A 23,017-nucleotide genomic window follows, 5' to 3' on the forward strand; every position below is an offset into this window, starting at 1 on the left:
AGTTTATGCACACTATGTAGAACTATTATAATCCAATGAGCTATAAAAGTGTGTGAGACTGATGGACCATATACTTTAAGCTCTGCCCCACAGAGGCGGCAGAACAAGCGTAATGAGCACATCTTGGCCGGGTTAGTGTCAGCCCTCCAGCACAATGAGCCGATGACAAAGCTTTTGACTGCGTACGTGTCATTACTCATGCTTTATGAGTCCTCTTTTGATGACTTAGCGGTAAGCCTTGCTTTGCTCTCTCCCCTCACTTAAACAGCTTCAAATTGTCAGTAATTTATTGTGTAGACGCCATAGAAGAGATAGCAGCCTTGGCTGATTACAGCCCTCAGTGAGTCCACATCCAAACCACAGATGGTTTTATCGAATGCCGGACACATTATTAAAAAGAAGGACCCAGCAGATGGAAATGACGGCAATTGAAGGCCCAATACTTTTGATGTCTTTGTATGTCAGCTCCGGCCCATGCGACAGCCAAACTTAATGACAAGCATCTGATGTGAAACACAAGAGAAATGAAGCCAATCCCATTAAATTAGTCAGACCTCAGTGGACAGCAGGATTTTACTTTCAGAAAAAAAAAACAATGACCAATGACAGACCTTAACTGAAGAGGCCACATGTGTTCTGTCTTTACATCTCACAACTCTGCGTCACTGCCATAAAGACAATGTACACATTCCATGTTAAGCATCACTTTAGTGCTATGGGGGAAGAAAAACTGCTATGGTGTCATTGCTATTATTAATTATGGTGTAACAAAGAAGTCATTGTTAGAATATAAATGTGTAGTAATTTGAGACTGCTAATTCCATTACATAAATCAATAGCAAATGTTCTCATAACAGGTGAAATGCATTTGGAATTCCTGCTCACACCTGCACAGAAACTATCACATTGCATCCAATAACAAAAGCACTACAGTCACAGAAATCATGCTACAAATAAGCTCCAATTTCACAAGATGATCCATTTTGCTAAGGCCATCATTTAATTTTTTAAAGTTCTATACAAGTCTGGGCTGCCCGAGCATCGTTTATCACCATACACTGGTTCTATAGAATGCGAACTGAAGAAAAAAATATTTTGGCCACTTTCTTTAGAGCAGTTCGATAGCAGTGAAAGGTTTATTTCCACGACACTTTGTTGAAATTTTATAGGAAATTATATAATTGAGTGAATGAGCCTAAAAGCCTCTGAATGGGTTTACCAACAATGCACTGGGTCAAACCGAACATGGATGGCAGAAAATAATAAATGCCATTGCTCACCTTTCCATTTAATCCCAGATCAAGGTCATTGGCTGACACTTGAAGAACAAGTGTTCCAATCTCTGCCCCCTCTGTCACCGAAGCCTCATAAATGGAGGAGGTGAAGAAAGGAACGTTGTCATTCACATCTGTTGATGAAAAAGGAAAGAAGTCGGAACACAAAGATACAAACACTCACAAAGAGCTCAAGGAAAGAAATGTTTGATATATATTTATATATACACACCACGAGTTATGTATGATGTGTACTTAAGAGTGCCCCAACTTCTGACCAGCTATTGAATTGTGGACATACAGATTTGTAACCTCCACAGAAAGGAAATAAATGGAAAGGAAGATGGAGATGCTCTGGAGCAGGTAATCGTGAACCTAAGGTCACCCTATTCAATGCTACCTGTGGCCTAGAAGGCAGTGAAAGCTTTCAGCATTGGCAGTGAAGCAGCAGAACAGCTTTGTCAGGAACAATGGAGCTTTGCCTTTAGGAAGACACAGAATGGCTTGGGAAATCCAATTATGGATATTCTTACATTCAGGACACATGTTGGATGTCCACAAACTTTTGGATATATAGTGTAGCATAGAGATCAGTGCAGCTTGCATAAGCACAACCTTCTGTCATAAAACCTCACTCAGAATGTTGCTAATGTGCCGGGCTCTATGGTCTGTCAATCATTTTTGCTTGCTTTCAAGTCACAAACAGCAGCAAAGCATTGAAGTTAACTGTCATTTTCCACAGACATGGCTGTCCCTTCTTCAGACGTCAACCTTGAACTCAGAGACTCATTCAGTCGTTCTCTGGAAGTTGCATGGCTTCAGCTGCAGCTGTTGACACGGGTTAAGAGACCATCATCCAACAGAGTCACAGAGCAACTTCAAAGACGTGTTGTTTTCTCTTTTTAGATGCCAACTTCAATATCACACCTTGACCTCACAGTAAATAGAGATGAAATCAAGCAAGGAGACATAAAAGCAGCCCTACTGGCTTACTTCACATACTGTACAAACTGCCTTTTCCAGCAGACAGCAATAAATGTGTCAAAGTAAATCTGAGCTGTAAAAACGTAGCAAACAAAAGAATGTTCTTAAAAAAATAGCAAGGCAACATGGGCCTTTAGGATTGCGGAGCTAATTTAATAATCATGCAAACTCATGGTTAATTTACCCAATAAAGCACAGTTTTTAAGATTTTTAAGCTTTTAAGTGAGAACTACATTAAAGTGAATATTTTGCTGGATGTATAATGCAGCATTAAGAACATTTATAGGTGTAAAAGGAACTACTTTTGTGTGTTGCTGAGTGGAACTCAGGGGTGTTATCTACAATGCCATGCAAAAATAGGCTGGTCCCATGACTTACTCATACATATGTAATTAAAAGCACCAGTTTTCATAAACTATCCATAATCACACCAATTTAATGATTAACAGAGGAAACATTATGAGTCCTCCATTCCTTTCTGATGACCTCTGAAGCCTCTGGATGTTCTTTCAACATATCCCACCTAATAGATCTTAAATTAGTTTATAATATTACTAACACGGTGGGATATTTTGAAAGGTACCCTGTGGTTAGATAGATTTAGAAACTACATTAGAAATGGACAGGAAATCAGTGGTGATCATAAATTACACATGTGCTGGCTGGCCCTTGAGTAAGGCAAGGGAAGGCATGTTTATTTATTGCACACTAGTTGTACACAATGGCAATTGAAAGTGTAGGACTACTTTTTATTTCAGAAACAACAGGGAAAATGACATCTGAATACCCCAGCAAGTAATACATGGCCGCCATCTTGAAAGCCACCATATTGGATCAAGAGCAAGCTTTTTTAATGGGAAGGATGTTATGTAACATATCAAAGAAGACGGCATCACCTCAGAAATTGATTGCTGAAATCAGATTTGTAATATCTCTTGTGGTTCAAAAGTTATCACCCCAGAAATTAGTTAATTAAACTTGCTCATTGCAGTCTCTTTAGAATCGTTCTAGATCAAAGTGTTGTCCAAATTCTGTGAATGTATCATAAGCAACAAATAGTAATAAAAGTGAAAAAAAAAACAACAACAAATAACTCAAACTTAAATTCATCATTTTGCCTCGAGGATTTGTAGAACTTAAGTGAAATTGTGACTTTGACACAGTCAGCCGGAGAGCTTGGTTCATCAAAAGTGGGATTGTGAGTCCTCCTTTGGTAATGGAGGGAAAGTCGGGGCAGTGGAATTTAGGGCAAGATCTTTAATGGGTCGAACGATCCCGGGCACTAATCGCCATCTGATGCACTTCTAGGATTTTAATTTTCTCCCAGCCAAAGTCGTAATCCATGAATTAAACAGCAGGTCCAAATCCATTATGACCTCTTCCCATCCACCCCCTCCTCTTCCCCTCCTCGCAAACTCCCCATTTCATATGCTACTGCTTGTGCTTTTAATTGGAGAAAGAGGGCGTAAATAAGAGAGCAGAGAAAGTGGATAAATTATATGTCAGTGTTTAAGACTGTGCACTCATGAATGATGGAGCGCTTTCCAGAAAAGATTGGCGCCTGGTCCCGACAAGCCGCCTCATCTTAGGAAGAGAGGGGAGGGAGGTGTGGAAGCGCAGTTAAAAACCAGCCTCATCATAAAACTCTTATTGGATTAATATTGGGCCGGGGATGGGGAGGCTGATCCTAGATCAGTATTAAAGTGTACTCATAAATGGAACAGTGCGAGAGATTCATGCATGACTTGAGCCCGATTATGGCTGTGGGGCAGAGCCAGTAAATTACAGAGGAAGGTAGAGAGACTTCCCGCAGCATTAGAAATGCAGAGCAATATTGAAGCAGAAAAGAGCTAACGGAGTGCTAAGATATAGGATATTAAAGAATGATGGCTACTGAGCTTTAAAATTAGGTAAAGGTAGTTCAAGGTCTAAGAGTAGGACTGAGGTGGATTAGAAGTCAGGATTAGTGTATATTAGGATTTCAATGGGATTAAACAATGAGGTGGATTAGCTTTTGGTTTTTATGAGGTGTGAAACAAATTAAACAGATGTGGGTCTGTGGTTGCGAAGGAACTGGCACGCGAAGGCAATGAATGTACACAAATCATATAAATCCAAATCCAAAGTGTAATTTCATGGTTATATAAAGTAAATGAATACAGTGGTTTTTCTTCATTTTTCTTGATTTCCTTCACTTCCAAATGCTGCTCCACACTTCAATTCCTCACTCTCATAACAACATAACCTACATATTAATTCATATTGGCTTCTGAATAATATAGAGTGGTCATGCAGTAATATGTTTTAAGATTAATAACAGAATATTACTGAATAATGAAATGCTAAGGGATTAATGGGAAAGGCTTGAAATGGAATGGTTTACATTTACATACATTTGATCGACAGACAGATAGAGACACGAACAGGCATTCCTACCTGTGAGGTTGACGTACACAGTGGTAAAAGCAGCTAAAGGCACCGCTGCTACATTCTGAGCACGGACCCTGAGCATGAAGTTGCGTGTGATTTCGTAGTCCAGCGGCTCAGCCACCAGAATGGATGCTGACCCATCTTCACGGTTAGGGGTCAAGTAGAAGCGAACAGGCATGTTGGTCTCTGGGACCATGCCATCATCCAGGTTATAGGTCACTCTGGGATCACCCAGCGGAGAGGTGGCTTTGACTGTCTGAAGGACATGGAATGGGAAATATCTGTTAGAGAAGGCACCATCTTAAGGTGGAACAAATTCAGCTGAAACAAAAACAAGAGGAACCACCATATCTTTATCATAATAATTGTCATAATAATCCAAATTAAAAGGGTATTGGGTGACAGACATGTATAGTGGGAAGTCTGAACAGTGTTTTATTATCAATCAAAATGCCACTTAATAGGTGCTATATGTCCCATAGTTTTCGACTCTGAATGCAGCAATTCCAAATTCCATATGCACCATTTGGGAGGTTGTTATACTGTATATGTTTAACATCCATGTTGGTAGTTTTTTAAACTATTGCACAAAATCAGCCAAACTGAGTAAAACTGGATGGTGCAATCTAAATAAGCAGCAGAGCCTAGCACTGGCCAATGCTGTGATAACGCTTTGCAGAGTGCCAGGATTTCATGAGGCATTTTGTTATTATTGAGAGTGTGAAAACCCATGAGATTTACTGCAAAAAATGTGAATCTCACTAATAAACAGAGATGTCATAGCCATGAAAAAGAAAATCGCCTACGCTCACAGCATATTTAATATGCTTTCATATATTATATCACGGAATTTGTGACCGCAAACACATGCGGCAAAGAAGCCTCGCTGCTGTTGGTTCATGCTAATCGTCAACTCCCGTTTAATGCTATACGCTAAATACAAATACACTTGTTAACTCCACTAATGCATATTAGTCATGCCTGGGGGATGCCGTTATAGTTTGTATTCATGATTGAGAGGATGTTTGAGTTGAGCAGTGCATTCATCTCAATCACAGAAGCCCTCAACTTCTTTCTTTTTAAAAGTCAAACACTTGGCAATATCCCTGTTAATCAAAATCCCATGTTTAAAATCAGAGCATTCAGCTAGAACAAGACACTAGATCAATCAAACACCCGGCAGACTTCTCTTCTAATGGGGAAACTAACGTTTATACTGCAGATCAATTGCACCCGAGACCGCGGACCCTCTTTTCTTAGTCACTGTCTCTGACTCTCCTCTTTTTTTTGACTTCATCCGTACCCATGGAACATCCCTATGCAAGCCATTCTACATTTAGTAAAATATCCTTCTACATTTTTAATGGCCTTAATAGCTTATAAAAGAGCACCAGGAGAGTCACCAAATTAATTTTCAATGCACCCATAACTGAATGAAAGAGAAAAAAAGTAAATGGCCATGAATAATCCAAGGCTAGTGATTGGCTGAATCCCCGGCCAGCAAATGTGATGCAGCGGTTCACTTAAAAATAGAAGCGAGGGCAGAGAGTAACATGAAGGAATTGGACAAATACAGTCTTCAGGATCACTGGAACATGGCTTTTACAAGCACACAAATAAAGATAGAAGGAAGGCCTGTGTCCATATGCACATATATGTTTGTGTGTGTGCAGTTGGGTGTAGGCGGCTGCTAATAAATAGCTGCAGCTGAGTCTTGCTACTAATTGAAATGGAAATAGATGCTTGTGTATCTGTGCGCGAAGCTAGGTGTACATGGTTGAGCAGAAAACAGAGGCTGTCTGAGGTAACTGACAGAACATGACAGCACAAACACCATAGCTTCTGCGAGCTAACTCACAGCTCATATTTTCTGTCCACATGTCAAATTACTCACTTCAAGAACGGGATAATCTCTATTTATAATACATACTAAGAAGAGCGTGGGTTTTTATAGAAAACTGTACATAGAGCGGACCATCATGTGTTTGAAAATGTTCTGAAAAGCTTGTCCATCCATATTCTAGTAGTTTTGAAGACAGAACAGGTGGGTAGGTCAATTAGCCAGTATCAGTTCTGACCTTGCTAAAGCTGTTGTGGCAATATTCTATCATTTTTCTAGAAGACATTACCAGTAGGTTCCTATCAAAATAATTGGAAATCACATAAATAAGTCAATATTACCCCCCTATGGAGAAGGAATAAAGAAATATTCACATCTCTTTTCATGGTTTTCAACATTTAAAGGGCTCTTTGCCGTTTTTTCTGACGTGAGCAGAGAGAGAGGAAGCCTAGCATGTCTGACCAAGCCACTTTGTTTTTTACTCATTTATTGACACTGCACAGCAAATTCACCAGTGTTAAATCAACACCATTAGTGTTCAAATGTAAACTTGTCAACACTCTCAGTGTTAATTTAACACTAATAGTGTTGATTTAACAGCGGTGAATTTGCTGTGTGGGGTTTGTAAACACATTAGTCTCATTACACATAAATACAAACAGACTGGAGAGCTAGTAAATAGTGAGAGAACATCATATGAATTATATATATATATATTATATACATTATATAATAATCGTATTATAAATTATGGGTGGCACGGTGGCACAGCAGGTAGTGTCGCAGTCACACATCTCCATGGACTTGGAGGTTGTGGGTTTGATTCCCGCTCCGGGTGACTGTCTGTGAGGAGTGTGGTGTGTTCTCCCAGTGTCCGCGTGGGTTTCCTCCGGGTGCTCCGGTTTCCTCCCACAGTCCAAAATCACACGTTGGTAGGTAGATTGGCGACTCAAAGTGACCGTAGGTGTGTGTGAGTGAATGTGTGTGTGTGTGTGTGTGTGTGTGTTGCCCTGTGAAGGACTGGCGCCCCCTCCAGTGTGTAATCCCGCCTTGCGCCCAATGATTCCAGGTAAGCTCTGGACCCACCGTGACCCTGAATTGGATAAGCTATGCCGCCGGCGGGATAAAATTGAAATTCCACATAAACACGTATATAACTCTGCGAGATTTTATCCTAAAAAAAAAATACAACATACCTCGGAAACCTTGAAGGGTCTACTTTCCAACTATATATAGGATGAAACGATATATATATTTATATTCTTGTGAGAGAAGCGTAAACAACAACCGGCACATTTTTGAGGCACAAGCTTTTTTGTTCCGCCCATAGACGCGTTCTGCCATTCATATGTTGACACTATGGTAATTCGGCAGCTACTAGTGGAGGATCATTGGCTGATAATTTGCATGAAAACGCCCAAACACAGAGCCACATGTCGCGGAATTGTTTACGTGGAGCTTCGTCATGTCGCACTCACGGGAGCTGGAGCCACTGCGGAGGAGAGCTTTGTTCTGGAAAATGAAGAGGATTTCAGCTCATCTGACGAAAGCGGGGAGGACAGTGACGAAGAAAGATTTATTTTGAGATGCGGATTGATCCGAAGGAGGGTTTTTGTGAAGGGTAAGTGAAATATTTCCTTTCTAATGAAACAAACCCACGCTTCGCGCTCACTGTGTACACTCCGCGAATTCCGGATAAATTAAAATAAAGAATAAATTAAATAAGTATTACTTTGTATATGAAAGCATAAATGAATGTAAAAAAAAACCTGCTGTTGTGTAAACGGGACATTCAAGTGTAGCCTGTTGCTAATCTGAGTGCATGCTGAGAGTGCTAACATTAGCATGCGAGGCTCCAGTACCATAAGTGTGGCTTATGGCTGTATATGTTTAGCCTAGTGTGGTAATGTCATGTGTAAATGGCCTGTGTGAATGTAATAGTGTCATCCTATGTAGCTTGTTATGCTATGTACTGCTATACATAGGTCATATGTAAGTACTGTATTTGAAATACAAGAAATTATTAGTTGTAGTGACTGTTGGCATGTATAGCTAATCTTTGTAACTGCTCAGAAGACAGTTGCTCACATTTCTTATTATTTTTCTTTCAGAAATGTGGAAAATACTCCACCTCCAAGCAAAGACGACGGCGTCAACCAAGTCTGCAACCACCAACGTGTAAACACATGGTCCTTCCACATCTGCTCTGTAAGTTTAGCATTTTGCAGTACACAACTCAGCACAAAACTTTGAAGTGGTACAGAAAACTGTTTCTTCACTTCTTGGACATTGCTGCTACCAATGCCTACATTCTCCACAACACCTTATGCAACAGGACAGCCTGACCCACAAGGCATTCATGGAAGAGCTTGTTGAACAGCTGTGTGCTATGCAAAAACCCCATGGAAGTGTGAACAGTGTGATGTCTACCTTTGCATGCAGCCAGACAGAAACTGTTTTAGAGACTGGCATCTTTTGTTGAACTGACTCATACATATATACACACACAAGGATATACAGTATGACTATCTTTAGTATATTATCACTATGTTTACATGTGAACACATTTTCCATTTATTTTAATTCATGCCAGTTATTTATTTTTTTGTTTTTATTGCTTGTTTAGTTCTCTTTTTTTGAAATAAACTGTGATAAACTCTGCCTCTGGTCTCTTCTCTTTTGACAGCTGTGGCAGTGACAGCTAATGGGCCATTCATTAGGCAGTGGGGTGGGGACCTCGCACCTCGGTTTTCGCACCTATCTTCATACATATGCAACGTAGGAGCCAGTGACTGAGAAAAACAGAGTGTCACCTCACATTTGTTATGTCCTAAGTATAAAATTACATACAATTTATGAAAAGTAGAATCAGCAGTGTGTTGCCAAGACCCGTGTTCACAAAGTTTTGACCTCAAAGGTCCCGGTGAGGAATGTTTAGAATGTGTTTTTTCACAGTATATCAGCACTTCTGAAAATAGGTTTTTGGAAAGTCTAAGTTTAGAGTAAATTTAATCAAAATGTAGATGTATGACACTCTTACTGATTCAACACTGTTGTTGCAGAGATAGTTCTGAAAAATGCATGTGTAACACTTTGAAATGATTTTTTCTCAGATGCGTACAATTTGTAAAACAATCAAGGCATGTCAGACTACACCAGGGTGTCTGAAAACCCCTCAGACTCCAGGGGGTTAAAGATAATGGATGGATGGATTATAAATTATATCTAAATTAATTATATACATATATATATATATTTTTTTTTTCTTACAATATTGAATGTCACCTTTAATCAAGCCACACTGTTGTGAGTAAAAAAGCCTGTGGATGGATACTGATTTTCAGAAATTTTCAACAAAATCCGCCAACACTACCGTCCCCACCAGGGTAAAGCTTCAAATATATGCAGGATATCACCAACGAAGATCCTGAGCCCTAAAAATGGTATTTAGGATAGCACTAGTTATTAATAAGGTGCATTCTGAGTATTTAAGGAGTTGAAACTGTTTATGTTGTGCATTTCTTCTTGTAAAAGAACCATAGAAAAGAAAAATAAATAGGATCGAGGTCTTCTGCTGGATCTAATGAAGTATTGATTACCCAAAACAAGAGCTGGGTGGTAATCACGATTTGTAGATACCATGCAGACTGCCTCAAAGGGAGGTTTCTTAGTGGTTATGCTAACTCACAGGCTTAAAAATAACAATATATTGCATTGATATTTGTATTTATTCAAATAACAGTTCTCTTCCAGGGAAATACTGATACGACTTACACAATCTACTCAGGTGGTTTCTACAGAGAACTGTATAACTTTGGTCATATTTTAGAGATATAAAAAAGCAAGGGAGGGGTCCATACCACTACGGGTGTGTCTCTAACAGTGTTCTCTGGAATGATCACTTCATAGCTGTCCTTTTCCCACTGTGGTGGCTGGTTTTTTACATTGGTGATGGTGACAGCCAGTTCCACAGAGCTGCTCTGGTTCCCTCCATCCGTGGCTATGATTTCTCTGGTAATGTAGGTTCTCTGCAATTAAACACAACCAGCAGAGCATGTTACATTTGATCCACGGTCAAGCCTTTCTCTGGGTTTGTAGCTAAAAACAAAAAATCCTCATTGCTAATCATTCAAAATTATTGTGTCAAAATTAAAGAAATAATGCTAGTGGCTAATTAGGCAGCTAATTTTATGTTTAATCACAACTTGAAATGGTGGTTAGTTTGCCTGCGTAATGAACAGAGTCAGCTTTGCGCAGGTTATCAGCTCAGTGGACATGTGTGTCAGAGGTGAGTTAGCCGGTTAGCATAAAGAGTGTCTGCTGGACTCCCTGTGGATGTGCCACTTAGGCTTGTAAGGCTTGTATAAACAGAAGGGAGCATGCAGAGTGATGTGGTGACAGCCAAACAAATTCAAGCTGACCTCCTCAGATGAACATGCAAGCAAACGCACACACATACGCATACACATCTACACCTAGACACACACACACACACACACACACTCCCTCTACCCTTCACTGTACACCCTTGGTAGTCATGGCAACTGTTCTTTCTGAGACTCCTTCTCAAAGGTGCTCTCTTATCAACAGGTTTAATACTCTCTTGCTCACATGCTCTCTCTCTCTCTCTCTCTCTCTCTCTCTCTCTCTCTCTCTCTCTCTCTCTCTCTCTCTCTCTCTCACCCACACACACACACACACACACACACACACAATCCTTGGCTTCCTCCAGCTCACTTTCATTTACATTGAAAACAATTCAGCTTGTTGTTATGGATTTCCAAAAACCATAACATATATTATAAATGCATTATTAATGAAGCCATATAAAGCATGTTATAATTACAATATGTTGAAATACTTTACGTTTATTAACAGAAAATGTAGTATTGATATTTTGTAAAGTATATTCTCAACATTAAAAAAATGGTCTTCTAATGGTCTCTAATGAGTTTTGACATGAAACCCTTTAATAATGGAATGTCAATGAATCAATTCTTCAAAACCACCAGCACAAACTCAGTTTTATCACACTGTTTCCTCAATGTAATTAAAGCAAAATAACAACTACAACAGATATCTTTAACCTGGCTCAGGTTTACTTCCACTTTTATTATTTCTACAACACGAAGGGGGTATGAGTCTCACTACACTGTAAGAAAAATACTGAGGAAAATAAAAAACAACTGCAACATGAACTGAAAAAGCTGCATGAGTACACAACAAGGGCGCAACGGTGGCACAGCAGGTAGGTGTGGCAGTCACACAGCTCCAGGGACCTGGAGGTTGTGGGTTCGATTCCCGCTCCGGGTGACTGTGAGGAGTGTGGTGTGTTCTCCCTGTGTCTGTGTGGGTTTCCTCCGGGTGCTCCGGTTTCCTTCCACAGTCCAAAAACACATGTTGGTAGGTGGATTGGTGACTCAAAAGTGTCCGTAGGTGTGAGTGAATGTGTGTGTGTGTCTGTGTTGCCCTGTGAAGAACTGGCGCCCCCTCCAGGGTGTATTCCCGCCTTGCGCCCTATGATTCCAGGTAGGCTCTGGACCCACCGCGACCCTGAACTGGATAAGGGTTACAGATAATGAATGAATGAATGAAGTACACAACAGCCAAAGCCAAGTGTTGGTAAAGCCGTGGTCATGTAGTGCACAACATGACAATATTCAGAAAATTACATTAAAAGTTGTATACCAATAAATCTGTAAGTCCAAAATGTAAAATGAGCTCACTGTGATACTTTATTAGGAGAGCTACACTTTATATCCTCTGCACGCTGTGCTGCCCAGTCCCACACAATATGATGCACTGTGTGTGGCGTGATGTGTCCGGTGTGCGGTGGCCTTAAAACCCACAGCAAACTCTCTATAAACCAAATCTAAGACGTGATCATATTTCTAAAGTGTCCTGCTGAGGTATGGAACACATAGATTTTTTCCCTTTATTTGTCATTACTGTCTCCAGTGAGAGAGTAATCCATCTTCTGTCTAACCCCTGGAGATCCATATCTTTCTACCCCATACCAGACGCTCCACAAGAGCAGGACTGGGTGTGCGTGACACCAGATGCTGACCTGTGAAATGGGCTGGTTGACGTAAACCCAGCCGGTCACAGGGTTGACCCTCAAGTACTCAGGCTGCTCTTTAGACATGGAGTAAGTGATGGCTGCGTTAGTGCTGTAGTCATCATCATGCGCAGCCACTCGCAGGAAACTGGTGCCAATCATGGTGTCCTCTCGCAAGAAGTCTGTCCGAACAGAGAGCAGAATACAAATTATCCCAATCAGAGACATGGGGGAAATATGTGTGTGTGTGTGTGGGTGTGTGTCTAGCCTACAGCATATGCATCAAATCATAACAATAATATCATTCAGTTCACACTTCTCACTCTTAACAACAAAGCTGCTAAAAAAGACTTCTTTGGAGTGGTGCCATAGAAGGCTATGTTTGGTTCTCTAAAGGAGCTTTCAGTGCATGGGTCTTTAACTATGAGCTACTACTTCTTCCATCACTGTAAAAAGTACACAGATGTCTTTTATTGTTGGATGCAGTGTCTGCGCAAGGTCATTGATAACAGAATTCAAACCGGCAAGTCCTTACTCTTGACAGAGTTTATCAGAGTAACAATAGAACGCTGAAGTGTAAAGTATGTTCTTATTCACGGGTCGCGTTTATCAAAAAAGGAGGTTTGTCAGACAAACGTGTCCTCCGTGTAGTGATACGAATACAAAGACACAATGCTCACACTCATAGCGCAGGTTCTCAAACTTGGGGCTATTGTCATTCTCATCTAGTATGAGGATGTTGAGCTGGCAGATGCCGATGAGAGGGTCAGCAGCCTGGTCTGTGGCCGTTACCGTCACTGCATACTCCCTCTGGCGCTCACGGTCAAACTTCCTCGCAGTCACAATCACACCTACAACAGCATCGGTAGAAATCACAAACATTTTTTAAGAGGCACCGTATGATTAGAGTTCAGCTGCTTTACACAGATGTTAAGTGGTACGTGTATAATTTGGATAATCTCAGTGCATAAGGTCAATCCATGTTCAATGCCATGTGTCAGCTAGAGGGGCATATGATTGCATTTGATTGTAGAGTGGGGCAAATGTTTTCAATGGAGTGATGAGCACTTGCGGTAAAGTCTATTTGAGATAAGGTGGAGTGGCTTAAGTGGTCAAGAATTAATCATCCAAGATCTGTATCTGAATGTTAACGTGGCTGAGTGCTATCACATCCTCACGGAAATGTTTCAACGCTTCGGCTGAACTCTTTTTGTATATTTTTGTTTGCTGTGTCCTTCAGTGGTCAGGGCCACCACAGAGGAGGTGACGTTTGTGTTGTGCAGCATTCTCAGCACTGTAACTGGTGGATCAGACACATCAGTGCTGCTAGAGTTTTACAAAACACCTGTTCGACTGAGAATAGTCCACCTATGGGCAGCATCCAGCCACCACTGACTAAAATAAAACAAACACTGCCCCCTCCATCCCCTCCGGAGATGTGAATCTCCCACGGGTTGCCAGGTTGAGCAAACCTGAACCTATACGAATGAACCCAAATCAAGTTAAAGAACTTAGAACTTTCATTGCTGAAAAGTATGTGCCATAATCAGAAGAGCTGAAGTTTTAAAGGAGAGTTTTACAAAATCACTAATTATCATTTTCTGGACAAAAACATTAGACGTTCAGGTATCCAGAAACTTGTTTATGTGTGTTTAGCGCATGTTCCAAAGTGGAAAACTGTTTGTGTTTTGGCTCTTGATCCCAGCCACTGCCCAATTAGTATGGTTGCCAAACCCACGTTGCCAGGTATTATACACAATAGCAGACAAAAACAAATGAACAAAAACTCTGAGCTGAGCAAGCAAACAGAGATATTATTAGACTCAATCAGATCTAAAAACCTCTGCAACCGTCTAAAAAGCTTTATGAGTAAAACCAGAGCAGATACTGACGATGTAATTGAAAGATGGAGATGAGCCCGGGTGGATTACTAAACAGACGTTGAGTGAGCTAATTTTCACTTGAACAGGGACGCAAGTAATTCCTGACAAACAAAATACAGATGTATATGTATTGATTAAAGGTGTAAATTCTGAGGTTAATGTGTTTTAATGAAGAAAGTGAGGATTAAGATTAGGTTTCAAAAGCTATCTTCAGCCTCACATAGTCACATAGTGAATGTGGAACAGAAATTTAAATAAGAATCATAAAGCCTTGTAAACTGACCAATTTATGATGAAACGAAACGCTTGAATATGAAAACTGTGAATAAGAAGCCGACATCTGCCTCCTAAAATGACATTCAGAGTGGAAGGGGACAATCAATAAGGAAGATGAAATCAGCCTCTTCTATTAAACCATTTAAGGTGGAAATGGAAAGTCAAATATGAAGCAGGAGAATACAGGGGAAAAAAATGACTGTGACTGTTTGCCTTTCTCTAGCGTAGTGAAATAATGTACACACTTCTGTGTAAATATGTTGATTATGGCACACACTTTTCAGCAATGAAATTCTTTAACTTGATTTGGGTTCATTCGTATAGGTTCAGGTTGGCTCAATCTGGCAACCCGTGGGAGATTCACATCTCCGGAGGGGATGGAGGGGGCCGTGTTTGTTTTATTTTAGTCAGTGGTGGCTGGATGCTGCCCATAAGTGGACTATTCTCAGTCAAACAGTGACATCGAGGTGTTTTGTAAAACTCTAGCAGCACTGATGTGTCTGATCCACCAGTGCAACACCAGTTACAGTGCTGAGAATGCTGCACAACACAAACGTCACCTCCTCTGTGGTGGCCCTGACCACTGAAGGACACAGCAAACTAAATATACAAAAAATGGATGGACTACAGTCTACTTTTAGAGCTACAAATGCCCCAGTGTGGTAAGGGAAGCTGATGAAATGAACACTGAGTGCAGGTGTCTTTAATGTTATGGTTGAACCATGTACATATTAACTGATTTTATATCACTGTCGAATGCTTTGACATTTAAAGTGTTTCGATTTGAGCAGCCATTTCAAACGTTCTACACAATCCTCTCTCTCCCCTCCTCTTTAAAAGACTGGGAAATTGATGACCAATGAACAGTTACATTTCATAAAGCTTTGCTTTTTCTAAAGTGAAGGCTTGAGAGAAGGGTTTAAATGCTATCTTTTCTTTTTCCTTTGAGATCTGGCACATTTTAAAAGGCTATGATTAAACTGAATTAGTCTGAACTTTCGAATTCATGAAAACACTTGAGCGTAGATGACTTCCATGTGCCAGTGGCAAATGAGGGGGTTGAAAAAACGAAAAGACAGCGAGAAAAAGAGGGGAACAGAAAGAAAAAGAGAAACAGGGTGCGGGAGGAAAGAGAATGCCTTAGTAAACGAAAGAGATTAAATTAACCAGATGCCCTTTACCACTGTCTGAGTTACAAATTCATATGTGACATTTTATATTTGTCAACAATTAATATATCATGTCTAACAGGTTTATTCAAAGGACTGATGGAACTCGGCTTATCTGTGCTATTATTTGAATTATTCCGTTTTTCATTTTTTCGTTTTTTTCCTGTGGCAATCAAATGATTGACAACATGGAAATAATTAGAATTTGATTGGTATTTTTGTTGAAATATACTTTGCATGAAAAGGGAATGCTCGGGTTTTGTTTGCTGTACCTGTATCGGGATCAATGTTGAAGGCTGGAACAGTGCTGTCTTTATGCATGAATCCATATGTCACTTTTCCATTGGCTCCTTCATCTGCGTCCACAGCGTGCACCTGCAGCACAAACGTCCCTGCCGGCTTATTCTCTGCAACAGATGCCCTCTCTTTATACTGCTGACACTGGTTGAGAGACATAGCGGAAGAGGGAAAGAGGGAGGGAAAGAGAGAGAGAGATTATAAGACAAATCATTTGATCCAAAGCTAATTCGATCCAAAGCTATTGAGCTAATTCGACTTTTAAGGCAAAAAGAATGCTGTCATAAGAAAACCTCTTCAAACCTCTTCAGCAGCGCAAAGTGGAGCCACCATCTAAGTGTCAGCCCTATCACCATAAGGTGTCATTTATGATCCCCTGGGAATGCTACAGCTATCTGCAACCAGGACTCCAAGAGAGTAGAACTGATTTGAATTTATGTAATAACATAATTTTGGGAGTAGGACCACACCCGAACTCCTCCTCTCAGCCTTATATATACCCCGCAAATTCACGTCATTTCCACGTCGGACAAACTCGCTTCATTTAGTTCAGGAGATGGATCTCGACTCGACTGCTTCACTACGTCAGCTCCCTCCTCCGCACTGGGTCATTCCTGCTGATCCCCATATTCAGAGACGTGTTCGGCCATTTTCAAACCCACCGAGCCTCCTGTTTTAAATTTGCTCCCACCTCCACCCCGCCTTCATCCTTTTCTCATATTCATTTATCCAACGGGGGGGTTCGGCTTCGTACGCATTCATAAGCCACCCTGAACTCCTCCCCAAAGACTTCTGAGTTCACCTCCCTGTTTCAGCCTCTACGGGCGTGGTCCGTACCAGCAAAGTGGGTAAAATGGTCCTCCCCCTCGCAGTTATCATTAAGCGAGATGCGAGCCAATGTAGCTGTTAGCTGAAATAACACATGAATTTATCACTACAGCCTTAATTAATCTAAGACTAAACAGCTTCGGGGTTCCGAATTCGGGTAGTGGTGGGTCCAGAGACTCCCAGGGATCACTGGGCACAAGGGGGCGCCAGTCGGTCACCAGGGCGACACACACTTACACATTCACTCATACATATGGACACATTCAAGTCGCCAATCCACCTACCAACGTGTGTTTTTGGACCGTGGGAGGAAACTGGAGCACACGGAGGAAACCCATGTGGACACAGGGAGAACACAGACAGTCACCTGAAGCGAGGCTTGAAAACATTACCCCAGGACCCTGGAGCTCTTTGACAGCGATTCTTCCTGTTGCACCACCATGCCGCTCCATGCTTTTATATTAAATCTACATTAAGAATGCTACATAAAAGTTTAAATTTCAAAAGAAACATAAAAGATAACTCTTCTGACGATTCCTAATGATGGAACTAGAGAACTATAGAACCAGAAAGATAGAAAAAAAAGGAAAAGACATGAAAGTGGCTCAGCAAAGGTTGAGAATGTGGGAGAGGAAGAAAGAGAAAGAGAAAACCAGAGAGGACAAAGAGAACGAGACCAAAGAGCAAAAGTGGAAAGAGAAAAGCCGTGGCTTATGAATCCCTCTGTTTCCGTTCAGTTGAGATTCATCTGTGTTTTATAATTGAAGCATCCTTGAATCAATTCCATCTCACCGAACCCTTCAAGACCCCAGGAATAAGCCTGGATAATTCAGCCATGCTCCACCACACACACCTTGCTCAGCCTCGTCTGTGTGGATGTATGTATGTCAGAAGAAATGAAAGTGTGGGGCCTCATCATTAGACGGCTCAACTTTCTTCACCTCAAATGAGAGCTGGGAGCGTGGAAGGATGCCATAAATAAATCCATGGACATATAAGTAAATAAGATGAAAAGGACAAGGCAACACAATTCCCCATTTGGTCCTGAGCGGCATGTTTTTGATGGCTACTTCTGACACTTAATTAATAACAAGGGGCTTTCTCTCACTCTTCCTGCTGTCCCCCTTTTTCTAATCCTGCCATTCGTTAACTAGGGCTGTGTTCTGTATTCAGTCAGGTTAGTCTACGCTCTCGTGAGATCCAGGCCTCAAACTGTACACACACACACACATGCGCGTGTGCCCACACACACACACACATGCCCTCTCCACTCTTCAGAAGCTGTTAAAAAGCCTGGCCCTAACACAAACGAGCCCAGGGCCTAGGAGAGGCTTTGGCTCCCAGGGAATGCCAGCAGCCACTGATGTTCGCTCTCCACACACACACACACACACACATACACAAGATGGACCTGCTTCTCAGCCAGGAACTCACACCAGAGGGGTCTTAGCATTTGAGGCTTGGAGGGTTGGAAAGGAAGGAGTTGGGGAGGAATTGAAGGTTGGCAGAGTGGGGGGGGGGACTTTGAGGTGGTAGTTGAAGGCACTAATGCAACATAAAAGCACCATCTCTCTTTTTTCTGTCTTCCTCTTATCTGTCTATATATATATACGCCACACAGGAACACACCCTGGGGGGAGGATACCAGAGCATCCAGAAGAAACCCATACTGACACAGGGAGAACACACCAAACTCCTCACAGACAATCACCTGGGGCTGGACTTGAACCCACAACCTCCACATATATATATGGAAGCTGTTACAGCAGTGAAGGGAGGACAAATCCACAGACAGATGAAAAATCCACTCAAATCAGACACCAACGAGTAAAAGAGGAGCGAAAGAAAACATAACAAAAGGGATAAAAACCAGTGTGACACAAACTGGCCAAAATCTGTGACATAAATAAAAGCAGGAAGGAGGGAGCACCGGACAGAGGGAAGGGGAAAATGCTGTCAAACTGCGCAGTGGTGCGAAAGCGCTATTTCTTCTCTTTTTTTGGGGGGAATTTCAGCTTCAGAGATTTTCAGCCGTGTTTGTGGGAGCAGCTCTGCCACTTTAGCTGAGAAAAGCCTCCCTTGCTCCCTGCTGTCTGAGCAGGAGCGGAGGTCTCCTAAGGGAGGAGGGCTGACCTCTCTTTCTGTGAGGCCTGACGCTAATTTACCTCACTTGCTGGCGAATGGGACGTCTATTCTCCCCGAGGAGCTTAGGTTCCACAGTGTTAACACACTAACACAGAGCTCCTCCTCACCTCATCACACCGCTAAGGTTGCTCAGGACCTCCTGTGGAGCCCTGCAGGTTCCCAAGGCCCCCCCCTCATCTCACGTTAATCTGAGACACTGGCAGGCAGGTGGGCCTGTGATGATTCGGCAGATATTTCAAGCACTTAATTAAAAAAGGCCTTAGATGATCGAGTAGTGCAGTTTGGCCCACTAATCACTTCTCTTGAGGATAGAGAGGTGTAAAGAAGCACTTCGAAGGAGAAAGAGAGGCAGAAACACCAGGAAAAAAGGGCACAGAGAGAAATAGGTTAAAAAAAAGGAGACTGAATGAGTTACCTGTTAATTAGGTACACTCACCTATCTGCACTGTATGTCAAAACATTTGTATGAGCTCCTTAAGGTTTAGGCACACAAACGCTCCACTTTGCAGACGATATATATGTATAAAATTAGATTTAAAAGCTATGTATCTGTGCAGCAAGTGTTTATTTGAGAAAAACAAACAAACAAACAAACAAAAATAAATAACATCCAACAATAGAATAAAACCTAATAAAATTATTCAAATATGATATTCTGTGGGCGGCACGGTGGCGCAGCAGGTAGTGTCGCAGTCACACAGCTCCAGGGGCCTGGAGGTTCGATTCCCGCTCCGGGTGACTGTCTGTGAGGAGTTTGGTGTGTTCTCCCTGTGTCTGCGTGGGTTTCCTCCGGATGACTGTCTGTGAGGAGTGTGGTGTGTTCTCCCTGTGTCTGCGTGGGTTTCCTCCGGGTGACTGTCTGTGAGGAGTGTGGTGTGTTCTCCCTGTGTCTGCGTGGGTTTCCTCCGAGTGCTCCGGTTTCCTCCCACAGTCAAAAACACACGTTGGTAGGTGGATTGGCGACTCAAAAGTGTCCGTAGGTGTGAGTGTGTGAGTGAATGTGTGTGTGTCTGTGTTGCCCTGTGAAGGACTGGTGCCCCCTCCAGGGTTTATTCCTGCCTTGCGCCCAATGATTCCAGGTAGGCTCTGGACCCACCGCGACCCTGAATTGGATAAGGGGTTACAGATAATGAATGAATGAATGATATTCTGTGTGTGAATGTGTTGGTTATATATATATATATATATATATATATATATATATATATATATATATATTCTTCGGTCCCTAAGACTTCTGCACAGTACTGTATATATATATATATATACAAGCAGTTTATCAATAGCCCACAAGTGCTTTATCTGTGGGAACTTTACTTTTACAGCTGAGTAGAAACGTATCCCAAAAGTTAAGTACTTAACACCCCTTCATATGTTATCCATAAAGCTTTGATGTCTTCGCTTCTATTTTACGTTACATTCTGACCACTAAATTTCACGGCTAGATACACAAACAGGATCCAAGCAATATATAACTTACCTTCTCAAAGATGGGCTTGTTGTTATTGACGTCATCCACTCCCACAATGACCTGGGCTGTTGCAGAGAGAGACTGGGGACCTCCAGAGGCGTTATCGTCTGTCGCTGTGATGTTCAGGACGTACTCCACCCCCTGCAGTTTGGGCGGAGGGCTGGAGCGGAGGCGGATCAGACCTGGCAGGGGAGAGAGATTTTAATGTGCATCTCCTGGCAGAATAACGGGAAGGAGAAAAGGTGTAGCCTTAAAAATTAGAAATATATATGTAAGATTTCACATGAATTGGGGTGGGGTGTGGGTGGGCTCGCTGTGACTCATTAACTTTTCCAAGTTCCTGGGGTCAGCTGCAGTCTAACCTGAGGGACTTTCTCAAAGTGAATTAGCAACAAGAATTTCGATTCACTGCTAATGCAATATGCACTCAATTAAATCTTGTCTGATAAAGATAAGAGGTGTTTATGAACAACGTGGAATAACCCCACACACACACCCTCCTTCCTACCGTCACCTTGAGCTTGGGACGAACTACTACGTGCTTGGTCTACCAACTTCTAGCTGCGTTTTTTTTGGGGGTCTTGAGATCTCTCACAGTTTCTGTGATCTTGACTGAGCTAATGATTAGCAGTTTTCCCTCCTTCACTACCAACACTTTCATCTTTTTCATACTGTTGTTGGCTATGCTGTTGCTGGCTATGCTTACATATGTGGTCTGACCCTGAGCTCTGTCCTTGGAGTACTGCCTACCATGTGGAGGGCACTGCACTTTATGCTATAGTTAGCAAGGCTAGCATGCCTGTGGCTTCTTGAACCTGACTAGCTGGAAGAATTTCCAGCGAATTAGGAGACGGCAATGGGGATGGTAGTACTATAAAATGTAGGAAGCTTTCGCTTGTAAGCGTTGCTCTATAAATTCCGTGCAACTGTAATGTTAAGCATGTGTTGCATCTTTAACATAACTGCATGCGTGGGCTGAAGCTACATTAAATATGTGGCATCTTATCTTTGGTGGCAGCAGGAGTCAGCTTATACATGACCTTCTACGCACTGCTATATGTTTCCATTGCTCTCCCACAGCTGCATCAGACGACTCATATTCAGACCGTCTCTCGTAATCTGGACGCCCGCTATCTGCAGCTTGCAGCGAGGAAACATTAAAGGAAAGTGCGCAGCTTGTGACACAGACCTGGCACGGGAGACGCCACGCTCATCCCAGGGCCCTGAATTGATTCTAATGCATGGCGCTAGAGCTTTTGTGGCACAACTGCAGGGTAAAAAAAGAACATGTAATCAATTCTAATTCAATCTGAATTATTCTCCTCCAGCCAATGTCACAGTGCAATGAGGTTGGAGGCACAAAATGAGGGAATGTGCATCTATGTGTGTGTGTGTGTGTGTAGCTGTAGAAAAGCTGTGTGAGTTACACAGACAAAGACAGCTGTATCTACTGCAGGTTATAAATGCCATAGGCTGAGTTGGGCCTCCACCAGCTGTCTGTAAGAAGCCAATATATGCTAGATCCCTGCGAAAATGTACTCGGTATGTGGGTGACAGTACAAGATACAATTGCAACAAACAGTTAAATACACAAGGCTCCCTGACACATGCAGAAAACAGCACACACACAATTACTTAGGGCCTACGTTATTAGAGTATTAGAACCTACATTGTGTTTTCGCTTCTTGCACAGAACGCAGAGAGCTGAGCTTTGAAACTGAGATTCAAAGATCATTCTGGAAATTTTATGCATGAAACATATGTGAATGCAAAGAACAAGTGGAATGCAATTGTATAATAAGACATGTCATGGACAGGTGAACAGGTGTGTGTGTGTGTGCTCTGAATACAGTAAAAAGACATATATGTGAGTGAATAAAAGTGTAGAGGATCGTAAAGAATGTGGGTGAGTGGGCAGGTAAGGAAGTATTCACATATACATTGTTTCACAGGAAAAATGTCAAAGATCATTTTTCATTAATTTTATTTCCAGCTCAAACAGCTCAATACAATTCTTTGTTGTTGTGCTATTTTAAATACCCCAGCTTCCATTCACTGCCTTGTCAAACACTGCTAAGCTACCCTCTTTGAGTTCATGCTAACGTTACAAACCAGGCTAGCAACTGTATTTAAATTCTGCTAAATTAAACCGACTTACTCCTTTTTATTTTCTAGCACAGTTAGGCCATTCCAACTTAAAAGTCCCTGAAGTGATATTATGGAGCTGGCACGCCATTAACTGTCAAGACTAACGGACTCCAATATGGTGGATATGTCCATTCAAATAAACTCTATTAACTAAGAAATACTTACTAATATAAGAAATAGACTTTTATTTATATATATATATATATATATATTT

General features: G+C 41.7%; 1 protein-coding gene across 1 annotated transcript in view; it reads right to left on the bottom strand.

The window, feature by feature from the left end:
- Positions 1 to 23,017, bottom strand: part of LOC136677411 (neural-cadherin-like) — a 261,783-nt gene that overhangs the window by 106,513 nt on the left and 132,253 nt on the right. Inside the window, exons 9-15 of the mRNA XM_066654931.1 lie at positions 20,665 to 20,837; positions 16,187 to 16,355; positions 13,267 to 13,437; positions 12,596 to 12,768; positions 10,389 to 10,556; positions 4,695 to 4,944; positions 1,281 to 1,408 (exon numbers count right to left, since the gene is read on the bottom strand). Of these exons, the coding sequence (XP_066511028.1) occupies positions 1,281 to 1,408; positions 4,695 to 4,944; positions 10,389 to 10,556; positions 12,596 to 12,768; positions 13,267 to 13,437; positions 16,187 to 16,355; positions 20,665 to 20,837 (1,232 nt within the window). The remainder of the gene's footprint in view (positions 1 to 1,280; positions 1,409 to 4,694; positions 4,945 to 10,388; positions 10,557 to 12,595; positions 12,769 to 13,266; positions 13,438 to 16,186; positions 16,356 to 20,664; positions 20,838 to 23,017) is intronic.

The sequence above is a fragment of the Hoplias malabaricus genome, chromosome X2 (genome assembly GCF_029633855.1).
Source record: "Hoplias malabaricus isolate fHopMal1 chromosome X2, fHopMal1.hap1, whole genome shotgun sequence".
NCBI classification, from domain to species: Eukaryota; Metazoa; Chordata; class Actinopteri; order Characiformes; family Erythrinidae; genus Hoplias; species Hoplias malabaricus.